At 46.3% G+C, this 15,083-nt stretch overlaps 1 protein-coding gene across 1 annotated transcript; it reads left to right on the top strand.

The window, feature by feature from the left end:
- The first annotated feature begins 814 nt into the window (after window positions 1-814).
- Window positions 815-14,783, top strand: LOC137526220 (uncharacterized). The gene is made up of 4 exons (XM_068247437.1): window positions 815-834; window positions 1,518-1,953; window positions 2,396-3,016; window positions 14,748-14,783. Exons 1-4 carry the CDS (start codon window positions 815-817, stop codon window positions 14,781-14,783), a joined length of 1,113 nt encoding a protein of 370 aa, XP_068103538.1.
- The last annotated feature ends 300 nt before the right edge of the window (window positions 14,784-15,083 follow it).

The raw sequence follows: 15,083 nt of genomic DNA, 5'->3' as shown, positions 1-15,083 counted from the left end.
TGTTCCTCATCCCTTTCTTGCACCTCTGACACTGTAGTTGCCATTGGCAGGTTTTGGTGCGTCGTATCAATTGTTATGTATAGAGTGCTTGGGGGGCCCCATTGTAAAATTTGCATCGAGGCCTACAGCTCCTTAGCTACGCCACTGCTCTCAGCATGAGTGATTACAGCACTGAGAAGATAATTTTTGTGCTGCAGGCAGCAATTGGAGCTCTGTCAGACAAGGAGGGGGGGCCCACCAGAGACCTGGAGGCAGGGCCCACCGAGGGAAAAAACTGTACTACTGTGGCCCAGTCCGACCCTGCCCCCTGGTGGTGCCTAATCCTAAAACCCCCCTTAGTGATCGCTTTATTGTGTGGAGAATAATGCTTACAAATAGTGACTGTAAAAAAATATATTACAATTTACGTTACGTACTGATCGCTTTATTTTGTGAATAATAATGTTTTACAAACCGTAAGGGATTAAATTTTTAATAATGTTTTAGTTAAATACGATAAATATGTTTAGTATTTTTATAAACGTTATTCGTCACGGGCACATTTTGTAAACTTAAATCATCACAAGCGCCGTTAGAAAGCATTAAAAATCTCCGGGCTCCGTTTGAAAACGTTAATAATCTCCGGTGACCCTTTTTCCTGTTCGGCGCCCATCACACGATATTTATTATGGGAATGATTTTCTGTGCAGAGGTAGCTTTAGTGAGATGTAACTTGGGAAGTTGATCGGTAAACCAAAATTAAATTACCGAATGCGGTAATGCTTTGTGTACAGAGCGCAATGTGCTGCCCCATAAGAATATCATTGCAGACACAATGGCCATAGTGAGCAGGAAGTCTTAGGGCTCGTTTTCACGAATAATGCTGAGCCCCGTGGCTGTGCAGCACGCGTCATACTCCGGGGGCGGAGCTTGCAATCCCACTCATTATACTGAATGGGATCGCGGGCTGAATCCCCGCAAGATGCAGCAACCCATGCGCTGCGATTAAGTGGTGAACCGCCGTGCATGAGTGGAAACGGCAGACAGTGCAGTCTATGCACCCTCTGCTGTCCCTGCGATTCCATAAGTGCGGCTAAAAGTGCACATATAAAACCAACCCTAAAGCCACGTATACACATGCGACTACGATCGTTCGTAACAAACGACGAACGATCACTTGCATATGGTTGGTGAAACGGTCGTTATAAACGCCAAGAAACCGCAACAAACGATAAGATCGTTCGTTTACCAACGATCAAGGGATATTACGTATAGATAAGGGCGGCAAGTATGCAAATGTATACGATCTTTTTTTTTTTACCGGAACGAACGTCACTGAAAATGGCCCCGTAGATTATAGGAAGTTGCGTATTGTTCGTTCGCCAACTGAACGTTCGTTCAGTAGATTCGAGGAAGTGATGTCATAGCTATATTATAAAAGGGCTGAAATCATTACACATGTTGCTGCATTTGGGCTGGATGTGCTTTCCATATATTGTGCGCATTATCAGTGCAGCTATGCCTTCTTATATGACAAGCAGACAGCGTGCGAGTTTAGCATTACTACTTCTGCTTAAAGTGAGAAGGAATTTGCGATTGCTGAGGCAAAGGCGCAGAAGGCGACAATGGTCAAAGACGTGGCTGCAAGACTGTGATGTCAATTCCCATGACAGCCTTTTGCGTGAACTTAGCGTGTCTTCTCCAAATGATCTGACCAATTACCTGAGGATGCCTGAAGCTGCCTTTCAATATGTGCTGGATGCAGTCACCCCACTTATAGCTAAGGAGGATACGTGGATGAGGAAGTCCATCCCCCCACGACAGCGCTTAACAGCAACATTACGCTTTTTGGCTACTGGACGGAGTCTTCAAGATTTGAAGTTTACAACCGGAATCTCTCCACAAGCCCTGGGATTTATAATTCCTGAAACTTGCCAGGCAATAATTGATGCCCTCAAGAATGATTATATGAAGGTGTGTATATTTCATGTTGTGGCAACCAAATATTACATACCTTTGGATTGTTATAACTACATTAATGCATACAGTTAGCAGCTTTACCGCAATTGGTAACCTGCTAACTGTATGCATTTACATAGTTATAACAAGAACTGTGTCCTGACTCTGCTTCTGATCTTGTGTCTATAATAATGTTATACATCAGCTGTAAACAACCATAGATCAGGTGTTGTGCATACAGTCACATTGGTGTAGCTAGATGCGTATGTAATTATTTTTTGGTCACTACTGCATCAAATTACATCAGCAGGACTACAAGGCAAGTGTGATAGTAGTATAATTTTATTTTCCTATAAAATCAGGGTTAGGGGTGTTTCATTAGTCACAGCAATGGTTGTTGTAAATATCAGATGTTTAGTGATGAATGTGGGTACTAATTTTATTCTCTCGTCCACAGTTTCCAGAAACACCACAGGACTGGTTGGACGTTGCTGCCCAATTTGAAGATGTATGGGATTTTCCTAACTGTGGAGGTGCCCTGGATGGGAAGCACATCCGAATCACTCCACCTGCCAATACAGGCTCTTTTTATTTTAATTACAAAGGTTATTTTAGTATTATTTTAATGGCCTTGGTGAATGCAAACTATGAGTTTTTGTTTGTTGACATCGGACGAAATGGGCGCATGTCCGATGGTGGTGTCATTGAACGCACTACCTTTTTTCATAAACTCAGATCCAACCAGCTGAACTTACCGGACAATGCAAGCACCAAAAATCATCTTAATTTTGTGTTCGTTGCAGACGAAGCATTTCCATTACAGCCACATCTCTTGAAACCGTTCCCCGCAAAAAACATTCAGTACAGACAGGCAATTTTCAATTATCGACTATCTAGGGCCCGAATGCTGGTAGAAAATGCCTTTGGCATTTTAGCAAGCCGTTTCCGGATACTACATACCGCAATAAATCTGCGGGTTGATAAAATCGATAAAGTAGTGTATGCGTGCTGTGTGCTACATAATTTTCTTAGGCAGCAGTATGGTGCCACATATCTGCCTGTCCAAGCAGTCGACAGGGTAGATGTCTCTACTAGTGTTGGGCGAACATCTAGATGTTCGGGTTCGGGCCGAACAGGCCGAACATGGCCGCGATGTTCGGGTGTTCGACCCGAACTCCGAACATAATGGAAGTCAATGGGGACCCGAACTTACAGGGTATGTGCACCTTGGGAGTGGGTACAAGAGGAAAAAAAAATTAGCAAAAAGAGCTTATAGTTTTTGAGAAAATCGATTTTAAAGTTTCAAAGGGAAAACTGTCTTTTAAATGCGGGAAATGTCTGTTTTCTTTGCACAGGTAACATGTTTTTTGTCGGCATGCAGTCATAAATGTAATACATATAAGAGGTTCCAGGAAAAGGGACCGGTAACGCTAACCCAGCAGCAGCACACGTGATGGAACAGGAGGAGGCGCAGGAGGAGAAGGCCACGCTTTGTGAGACACAACAACCCCGGCCTTGCATGAGGGCAAGAAGCGTGCGGATAGCATGCTTTGTACCGCCATGCAGTCATAAATGTAATAAAGATAAGAGGTTCCATAAACAAGGACCGGCAACGCTAACCCAGCAGCAGCAAAAGCAGCACACGTGATGGAACAGGAGGAGGCGCAGGAGGAGAAGGCCACGCTTTGTGAGACACAACAACCCAGGCCTTGCATGAGGACAAAAAGCGTGCGGATAGCATGCTTTTTACCGCCATGCAGTCATAAATGTAATAAAGATAAGTGGTTCAATAAACAGGGACCACGCGGCAACGCTAACCCAGCAGCAGCAGACGTGATGGAACAGGAGGAGGCGCAGGAGGAGAAGGCCACGCTTTGTGAGACACAACAACCCAGGCCTTGCATGAGGGCAAGAAGCGTGCGGATAGCATGCTTTGTACCGCCATGCAGTCATAAATGTAATAAAGATAAGTGGTTCAATAAACAGGGACCACGCGGCAACGCTAACCCAGCAGCAGCAGACGTGATGGAACAGGAGGAGGCGCAGGAGGAGAAGGCCACGCTTTGTGAGACACAACAACCCAGGCCTTGCATGAGGGCAAGAAGCGTGCGGATAGCATGCTTTGTACCGCCATGCAGTCATAAATGTAATAAAGATAAGTGGTTCAATAAACAGGGACCACGCGGCAACGCTAACCCAGCAGCAGCAGACGTGATGGAACAGGAGGAGGCGCAGGAGGAGAAGGCCACGCTTTGTGAGACACAACAACCCAGGCCTTGCATGAGGGCAAGAAGCGTGCGGATAGTATGCTTTGTACCGCCATGCAGTCATAAATGTAATAAAGATAAGTGGTTCAATAAACAGGGACCACGCGGCAACGCTAACCCAGCAGCAGCAGACGTGATGGAACAGGAGGAGGCGCAGGAGGAGAAGGCCACGCTTTGTGAGACACAACAACCCAGGCCTTGCATGAGGGCAAGAAGCGTGCGGATAGCATGCTTTGTACCGCCATGCAGTCATAAATGTAATAAAGATAAGTGGTTCAATAAACAGGGACCACGCGGCAACGCTAACCCAGCAGCAGCAGACGTGATGGAACAGGAGGAGGCGCAGGAGGAGAAGGCCACGCTTTGTGAGACACAACAACCCAGGCCTTGCATGAGGGCAAGAAGCGTGCGGATAGCATGCTTTGTACCGCCATGCAGTCATAAATGTAATAAAGATAAGTGGTTCAATAAACAGGGACCACGCGGCAACGCTAACCCAGCAGCAGCAGACGTGATGGAACAGGAGCAGGCGCAGGAGGAGAAGGCCACGGTTTTTGAGACACAACAACCCAGGCCTTGCATGAGGACAAAAATCGTGCGGATATAGCAGCAATGCTTTTTGCCGCCATGCAGTCATAAATGTAATACAGATGAGAGGTTCAATAAACAGGGACCGGAAACGCTACACCATCCCAGATGTTCATTGGTCATGTTACTTGGTTGGGGTCCTGGAGTGTTGCGTAGTCATTTCCAATCCAGGATTGATTCATTTTAATTTGAGTCAGACGGTCTGCATTTTCTGTAGAGAGGCGGATACGCCGATCTGTGACGATGCCTCCGGCAGCACTGAAACAGCGTTCCGACATAACGCTGGCTGCCGGGCAAGCCAGCACCTCTATTGCGTACATTGCCAGTTCGTGCCAGGTGTCTAGCTTCGATACCCAATAGTTGAAGGGTGCAGATGGATTGTTCGACACAGCTACGTCATCTGACATGTAGTCCTTGACCATCTTCTCCAGGCGATCGGTGTTGGAGGTGGATCTGCACGCTTGCTGTTCAGTGGGCTGCTGCTGCATGGGTGTCAGAAAATTTTCCCACTCCAAGGACACTGCCGATACCATTCCCTTTTGGGTACTAGCTGCGGCTTGCGTTGTTTGCTGCCCTCCTGGTCGTCCTGGGTTTGCGGAAGTCAGTCTGTCTGCGTACAACTGGCTAGAGGAGGGGGAGGATGTCAATCTCCTCTCTAAAGTCTCCACAAGGGCCTGCTGGTATTCTTCCATTTTGACCTGTCTGACTCTTTCTTCAAGCAGTTTTGGAACATTGTGTTTGTACCGTGGATCCAGAAGGGTATAAACCCAGTAATTGGTGTTGTCCAGAATGCGCACAATGCGTGGGTCACGTTCAATGCAGTCTAGCATGAATTGAGCCATGTGTGCCAGAGTCCTACCAGAATCCTCATCATCCTCTTGTGAGCGTTGTGATAGTTGTTGTGATGCATCATAGTCGTCACCTTCCTCCTGGTCTGCTTCTGCTGACCATTCGCGTTGAATTGTGGAAGTCCAACGTGCACCGCTCTGGCCCTCGTCAGTGGTGGCATGAAATTCCTGCTCCAACTCCAGCTGTTCCTCCTCCTCTTCTTCGTCATAGCTGCTGGGGCCAGCGTTCCCTGAGGCGGATGGCCTGATGTTGGTACCATCACGCTGATCGTTTTCTCCTTCAGATTCCCCCAGTTGCATCATGACAGCTGTTTCCTTGATTTTTAACATCGACCTCTTCAGTAAACACAGCAGTGGTATGGTAATGCTGACTGAAGAGTTGTCACTGCTCACAAGCAACGTGGATTGCTCAAAATTTTGGAGGACTTGGCAGAGGTCCAACATGTTGGCCCAATCGGATCCACAGAAGCTTGGCAGCTGTCCGGATGCGCCTCGGTACTGCGCCGTCATGTACTGGACCACTGCACTCTTCTGCTCACAAAAGCGTGCTAGCATGTGCAGCGTAGAATTCCAGCGCGTAGGGACATCACACAGCAAGCGATGGTGGGGGAGATTGAAGCGCTCCTGCATCTTGGCGAGTGCCCCCGAAGCAGTACTGGAATTTCTACAATGTTTGGCCACTCGACGCACCTTCAACAGAAGATCGGCCACGCCTGGGTATGTCCTCAGGAACCGCTGAACTACTAGGTTCATCACGTGCGCCAGGCAAGGGATGTGTGTCAGCTTAGCCAACCTTAAAGCGCGAATGAGATTACTCCCATTATCACACACAACCATGCCCGGTTTCAGGTCCAGCGGTGCCAGCCACAAATCCGTCTGTTCCTTTATTCCCCTCCAAATTTCCTCCCCTGTGTGCTGCTTATCCCCAAGGCAGATCAGCTTCAGCAACGCTTGCTGACGCATGCCAACAGCTGTGCTGCACTGCTTCCACGATCCTACTGCTGCTGGGTTAGCGTTTCCGAAAGAGGTACAGCTTTGAGATGCGTTGGAGGAGAAGGAGTCAGAGAGGTAGGTGCTGCTGTTGTTATCCAGTGGGAGGGACGGCGGTGCAGCTGTTTGCGGCGTGGGCAACACCCGCGCCGTAGCAGGTGAGGAATCGCTGCCAGGCTCCACAAGGTTCACCCAGTGCGCGGTAAGGGAGATGTATCGACCCTGGCCGAACGCACTCGTCCAGGTGTCAGTGGTGAGGTGAACCTTGCAGGCAACGGCATTCTTCAAGCTTCGGGTTATTTTGCTGACCACGTGCTCATGCAACTCAGGCACTGCAGAGCACGCAAAGTGGTAGCGGCTGGGAACCACGTAACGTGGGATGGCCACTGACATCATGCCCTTGAAGCTGTTTGTCTCCACCACTCGATATGGCAGCATTTCGCAGGCCAGAAGCTTGGCTATGCTGGCTGTTACTGCCACGGCCCGGGAGTCATTTGCTGGCAATTTCCTCTTGCGCTCAAACATCTCCGACACAGACAACTGAACCGTAGCGCTGCACACGGAAGGGCTGTTGGTTGTTGTGTTTGATGAACACTGGGAGACCTCAAGAGCACTACTCCGGAAAGTGACAGTGTCAGCGTCGTCTGATGTTTGTGAATGTTGTGAACCACGCAATGGCTGGGCTACTGCTGCTGCTGAGGCGGGTCTGGTGGTGAGTCTGGTGAACCCAAGGGAGGCAGTGTTGCTGGTACCCTGTCCTGCCGCGTTTGCCCACAGAGTGGGATGTTTGGATAGCATGTGGCGGCTCATGCTGGTGGTGGAGAGGTTGTTAATACTTTTCCCCCTGCTCAGGCGAGTCTTGCACACCTTGCAAATCGCCATGGTAACATCCTCAGTGCAGTCTTCAAAGAAAGCCCAGACTTTGGAGCACCTGCCTCCTTGCTGGCGATTTCTGTTTCCTCCTCTTTTGCCTCTCACTCTAACTTCCACGCTTGTGGTGCCTGAAATTGCGCGCCGCCTACCTTGTGGCACAAGGCGAACTCGTGCAGCAGTGGGTTCTTCAACAGACTCATCTGTGCTGCTGCTACGACGGCGATGTTCTCGTTCACAAATAAAATCTGGGTCTCTGTCCACATTGTCCATACCCTCCTCTTCCATCTCCTCAAACTCGTCATATGTCATTGTGGGGGGCCGCCGCCGTGGAGTAGAGCTCCCCAGAACAACCTCTGCGCAGCTCACTCCAACGTCGTCTTCCAGATCTTGTCGGCCGACCTCCTGCAATTGCAACCCCTCCTGCCCAACTTGCTCTGGGATTTGGGTTTCCGAGTCCTCCTCGGACTCGCCTTGTATTTCAGTGCGCGGTGCATTTCCCACAGTTAATGGTTGTGAATCCGGGCACAACATTTCTGGCTGTTCCTCCATTGACCTTTCATAGGTGGAAGTTTGTTGGGCTGGGAATAGCTCCTGCGAATACCCCATTGTGTCCTGAGGTAATTCATAGGACTGGTTATCTGGCAGTTGTGTGCGTGGTGTCGCTGCCGGTTGTGTCAGCTTTGTGCCCACTGGCTCCTTGTAACTGGCTGAGGACTCGGACCTCGTGCGTGATGTGCTGGTGCTGCTTAACCCACTGCTGGACGCTTGAGAGGTCATCCAAGTAATTATCTGGTCCTGTTCTTTTGGATTTGTGAGGGTTGTTGTCCTGGACAACATGGGCGGTATTGAGTGGGTTTTCTTGGGTGCTCCCCTGTGGCCTGTACGTGAACCGTCAGGGGAAACACCTCTTCCCTTGCCCCTTCCTCTTTCACCGGATTTCTTCCTCATTTCACTTATCCTTACAGTACACGCTGACTGGCAGCAGTACAGTGGCAGTACAGAAATGCTATACAGTACCACTATTCCCAGCAGCGACACAGAGCACAATGCTATACAGTGGCGGGTGAGCGGTGTACTACTGTTCCCAGGCCCAGCAGACACAGAGTGGAAGTAAACACAATGCTATATAGTCTGGCTGAGCGGTGTACACAGAGTGGCAGTACACACAATGCTATATAGTCTGGCTAAGCCGTGTACACAGAGTGTCAGAAAACACAATGCTATATATAGCGTGGCTGAGCGAGGTGCACAGTGGCAGTACACACAATGCTATATTAGTCAGGCTAAGCCGTGTACACAGAGTGTCAGAAAGCACAATGCTATATATAGCGTGGCTGAGCGAGGTGCACAGTGGCAGTACACACAATGCTATATAGTCAGGCTAAGCCGTGTACACAGAGTGTCAGAAAACACAATGCTATATATAGCGTGGCTGAGCGAGGTGCACAGTGGCAGTACACACAATGCTTTATAGTCAGGCTGAGCCGTGTACACAGAGTGTCAGTAAACAATGGTATATAGTCTGGCTGAGCGGTGTACACAGAGTGTCAGTAAACAACGGTATATAGTCTGGCTGAGCGGTGTACACAGAGTGGCAGTAAACACAATGCTATATATAGCGTGGCTGAGCGAGGTGCACAGTGGCAGTACACACAATGCTATATAGTCAGGCTAAGCCGTGTACACAGAGTGTCAGAAAACACAATGCTATATATAGCGTGGCTGAGCGAGGTGCACAGTGGCAGTACACACAATGCTTTATAGTCAGGCTGAGCCGTGTACACAGAGTGTCAGTAAACAATGGTATATAGTCTGGCTGAGCGGTGTACACAGAGTGGCAGTAAACAACGGTATATAGTCTGGCTGAGCGGTGTACACAGAGTGGCAGTAAACACAATGCTATATATAGCGTGGCTGAGCGAGGTGCACAGTGGCAGTACACACAATGCTATATTAGTCAGGCTAAGCCGTGTACACAGAGTGTCAGAAAACACAATGCTATATATAGCGTGGCTGAGCGAGGTGCACAGTGGCAGTACACACAATGCTATATACAGCGTGGCTGAGCGAGGTGCACAGTGGCAGTACACACAATGCTATATATAGCGTGGCTGAGCGAGGTGCACAGTGGCAGTACACACAATGCTATATTAGTCAGGCTAAGCCGTGTACACAGAGTGTCAGAAAACACAATGCTATATATATAGCGTGGCTGAGCGAGGTGCACAGTGGCAGTACACACAATGCTATATATATAGCGTGGCTGAGCGAGGTGCACAGTGGCAGTACACACAATGCTATATATAGCGTGGCTGAGCGAGGTGCACAGTGGCAGTACACACAATGCTATATATAGCGTGGCTGAGCGAGGTGCACAGTGGCAGTACACACAATGCTATATTAGTCAGGCTAAGCCGTGTACACAGAGTGTCAGAAAACACAATGCTATATATATAGCGTGGCTAAGCGAGGTGCACAGTGGCAGTACACACAATGCTATATATAGCGTGGCTGAGCGAGGTGCACAGTGGCAGTACACACAATGCTATATATAGCGTGGCTGAGCGAGGTGCACAGTGGCAGTACACACAATGCTATATTAGTCAGGCTAAGCCGTGTACACAGAGTGTCAGAAAACACAATGCTATATATATAGCGTGGCTGAGCGAGGTACACAGTGGCAGTAAACAATGCTATATATAGTGTGGCTGAGCGAGCGGTGTACTACTGTTCCCAGCAGCGACACACAATGACTGGGGGGGACCCTGGCTAGCGTGGCTGGAGAGCGAACTACCCTGCCTGCCTACCCAAAGCTAAACCCACAGACAAATGGCGGAGATATGACGTGGTTCGGGTATTTATTTACCCGAACCACGTGACCGTTCGGCCAATCAGAGCGCGTTCGGGCCCGAACCACGTGACCCGTTCGGCCAATCACAGCGCTAGCCGAACGTTCGGGGAACGTTCGGCCATGCGCTCTTAGTTCGGCCATGTGGCCGAACGGTTTGGCCGAGCACCGTCAGGTGTTTGGCCGAACTCGAACATCACCCGAACAGGGTGATGTTCTGCAGAACCCGAACAGTGGCGAACACTGTTCGCCCAACACTAGTCTCTACCGGTCAGGTGGTTGAAGGGGAATGGAGGTCTAATCCCCAGGTTTTAACTGACCTGCAGCCCTGTCCACCAAGAAATGCCACAACAGAGGCAAAACAGAATCGAGACGCCTATGTGGCCTATTTCAACTCACAAGCCGGATCAGTAGCCTGGCAACATGACGCCATAGTCTAATTTTTGTTATTAGTTGAAGTAGCCATGACACTTTTTTCGTTTACTTGTATGCATTGTGTGAATAAATTTTTTCCCATCATCAAAATGTGTATTTTTTGGATGCTGTTTATCTAATTAAGCATATGTTAAGGGTATCAGCAAGGGCAAAATATGTGTTTTTTAATACACATATTATTTGTAGGATTAATACAAATAATATGTGCATTTAAGTTCTGTGTAGCCATTCAATTTGTGTGTTGCACCAATGCTTGAGAGAGACGAAATATGTACTCTACCTTTCCTAAACATACCTCCAACAATCAATTAGTTTTAGCAAATTAATGTTAATTGGCAGGTGTTATCACTCATAAGTTAATTACTAACAAACAATGTAGCAAGCATGGCAAATGGTTATTCAAGTGCAGGCAAAACCATGTTGAGTTTTTTTTTTTTTTTTTATTTATGCTTACATTTTTGGGTACAACATAACTGTAACAAAAACGAAAATATTCAGCATCACACATCTTTCCTGAGGTTCATCACATGTAGACAGTTTTCGAAACAGCAAACTATCATTTCCACTCAATTAACTCAGAATTTAACCTGTTTGGTGTATTCAAAACACATACACTCAACAACATCAACGTTATTTGCTTTCTCTTACATGCTTACATATGCCTTTTTCAGGTAATGTTCACATGTAATTGGTAAACTCAAAGAAAAATTGAATACTCTACACAATAGTATGACTATGCTGCTCACCTTATGTGTGCCAAAATGTAGCTGATGTCCTCAACAAGGATGTTGATGTCCTGTTGCAAAAAAACTCACAGGAATTTACATGCATGCTAGGTTGCTGGTAGTGTTCATAATTATATGTGAAACACATCACTAACTTTCTTAAATTATATTAGATACAGTTATGATGTCAATTGAAGCTATATGGATCTGTAGGCTGGCATATGTGTGTCCTTTGAACACATAACAGTTTCCTGGTTGTGCTGTTAATCTTTGACCTTCCCAAGTTTGGTTCATAGACCTTGAAGTAGCATGCATTCATGACATGGTTATTCCATGTGTAGGTCCATGAATCATGTCCTAATTCACACTATTACATACATGCTTGGTCATATGGTTTATCCGAAAATCTCAGGCAACAGACACCAGGAGGCCAGTCAGCCAACCAGTATAGTGTCAAACATGATAAATATGGCAGCATACATGTGTGTCAAAATACAGTTGTCCTTTATCCAAGTGATAGTTATTTTAGTAATCATTACTTTCATTTTCTGAACCTGTGCCTTCCAAAAGTCCACTGTACCTGTCCTGTGGCCTTGCCATGTAACTCCAATGCTCCTTTCCCCTGCGACATCCAATTTAGTTTTTGGTGACAGGAGCACACAGCATGCAAGTGATTATGTGCATTCCCACCCACAATAGCGTCCTATATGCTGATGTATGCTGAATGCAATATGTTATAGCAGTATATAGGTCATTAATGTGGCTGGGAAAGCAAGCAATCACTTGAATAATCAACCATTCGCAAACGGCAGAATGTGTTTGTGGCAAGGACAGGAGGATATGTGGTTGATGGGGATGGAAAATGTCTGCTGCATGCAGCAATTGGAAGGCATAGTTGAGTTTACAGACAACCAGAGATGAATCAACCGCTTGTATTTGACAGAAATAATCAGTGGGAACATGACAGTAAACACCTAATCAGCTCTTGTTTTTATTGTTCTATGTTTATTTGGACTGTTGTCACCTGTGCTAAGAATCCCCGAGTGAGCAGTCATTCTAGCTTTGCAATGTAAACATTATAGATGAGTCTGTCTTCTCGGATGTGTTTTCAAGGGCAAGCCACTCCCCTTGTGGCTTTCCTAGAATGAGTCACCTATATAGTGGCCCTGGAAAGCCAGAGTGATTGGTCATTCCGGGATTCTTATCACAGCTGATAACAGACACTTGGAGCAGTGAGGCTGAAACAGAGAGCATGGCAATTTTTAGTCGTTACTGTTCTTACTGATAGAGAATGTGAAATACACAAGGGGGCTTATTCTCTGTTTCCCTTTAAATAATTATTGTGATTTTAGGGAGAGTTCACATTAAGTAACCATGTACAAATACCCGGCACTAAACCAATCACAGCTCTGCATAATTTTTGCTACTTTGCAAAACAGTGTCATTATGTTTGTCAAACACTGGAGGTGGCGGATGTGTGTGTGGCTCTGCAAGTATGGTGTCATGAGAGTACAAATGTTGATAGTGTGGGTTAGGATAGTTCTGACTGTATTGTCTCATTACATTATGATGAATGTGTGGTGGATGTGTGAAAGTACTTTGATGTATGTCTGGTTGAAGGGGAAATGTTGAATGATACATGTGTGGTGGATGGGTGAAAGTACTTTGATGTATGTCTGGTTGAAGGGGAAAAGTAGACAGATGCCTGTGTTGTGGATGGGTGACTGTACTTTCATGTATGTCTGGTTGAATGGATAATGTAGGCTGATGTAGTAGTTGTGTCTCACTAGAGGCCCTACTGAAAACTGACAATAAGGCTGACTCTGTACTTGCACGCAAATCTTCTGGTATGGCTCTTAATTTAGTAGCAATTAAATGTCCAAAAGCATCGCAAGCATCGTCCTTTTTGTTGATGAGCGTCACAGCCTGATTAATGGCTTCCTCACATTGTTCTTCCAGATCATGTTTGCGTTTGCGACTTTTTTTAAGCGGAAATCGCCGTGTGTTAGTCTCCTGGCAAGTTGAGGCTTGCCGTGTGTTTGTATCCTCAGAAGTAGAGGCTTGGACTGTCTGTAAAAAGATTAAAAGATACACATTTATACACATACAACACTTGATGACCATAGTACAAGGCACATGAATGCTTGGTGAAGGCTAATGTGAATATGGTGTAGGTTAACACACATACGCATATTCACATTACCCAAACACATTTCAGGTTACTAATGGCAAAGTGACACAGTAGTACAGGTATGTAATGTCACATGTTGAATCCTTACCGAAAATGGCTTCCTATATAGTTGTGTGACTTTGCCTTCAAATAATCAACACCACACCTGAACAAGCATGAAGATCAGGAGTTGTGAGTGAACTCATAGGGCCATTTTGGCATGCTTGGTAGAGATGGGTGATTCAGACACTATTGCAGTCAACAATGAAAGTACCAAGGCATACAAGTACAATACTTGTATGTTACAATTAGACCAACCACACTCTCAGTTTACAGTATGTGCAGCTCTGTTTGTGACAAAGTAGTACCTAAATATAACTACTTCACACAAATCGATGTAATCACATTGCGTATACAATGAGAGTGATTGGTATTTGACATCACAACCCTAATAACTTCTGAGAGAGATAGTCATCATCACATTCACACAACTTCAAGTAGGGATAACAAAGCTAGAATATGAAACATAAAACACATACCTCCTCTTGTGTGGTAGTCTCATTGACATCACTACATATGTCCGTATTGATGGATAAATCCGTGGGTTCATTTGGCAGACTGGTTATAGCGTCTCTCCCTTTCATATGTGGTATAGTAAACTCCAGTAAATCATAGTACCACAGTCTGGTTTTATAAACTTCATCTGCGGCAGCACCAGATCTTTTGGATCTGTCGATTTTGTTTAATTCTTTTTTAAAAACAGTTCTGAGGTTTTGAATTTTTTTTTTCACAAACTGAACATCTGCATCTGGTAGTACAGTTTTACACAATGTCACTAACTCCTTGTGAGCTTTAGCCTTTAGTTGCCTATTTGAATATATTTTTGATGTACTTTTCCACAGGCAGGGGTGTGCTCTATAGAGCTCAATAAATTCACGTGCAAATTGTACATCGATCAAATTGTAACACGATCGTTCGCAAACTTTAATAGGACAACACTACGTACGATCGTTCGAACAAAACCACACGGTAGAAAACTAGCCAACCACTCACTTACCTTTGTAGGGAGCATATGTAGTAAAGATCGATGAAAAGATGTAGGCCGCGTAACCATGTCCCATTGTAACGTACGTTTGCGAACGTACGTTTATAGCGCGATGCACTTCCTGTTTGGTAAAACGTCACTTCCTCCCCACCAGTCACATCTATAGCAAGGTGTGACAGCTAGCAGTGACCATGCCACGCAGGACACCGACCGAAAGAGCCACAAAAATGTCCAGGGATGAAATGGCTGAAATGGTCCGCATCTTTGACAAGAGGGACTATGACAGCAGGAGGCAGGTCTACCAAAGGCCTATTGAACGAAAGAATGCCATATTGGACCATGCCATTTCTTCCCTG

This window comes from Hyperolius riggenbachi, chromosome 7 (genome assembly GCF_040937935.1).
Source record: "Hyperolius riggenbachi isolate aHypRig1 chromosome 7, aHypRig1.pri, whole genome shotgun sequence".
Taxonomy (NCBI): Eukaryota; Metazoa; Chordata; class Amphibia; order Anura; family Hyperoliidae; genus Hyperolius; species Hyperolius riggenbachi.
This window is presented reverse-complemented; position numbering and strand designations above follow the sequence as displayed.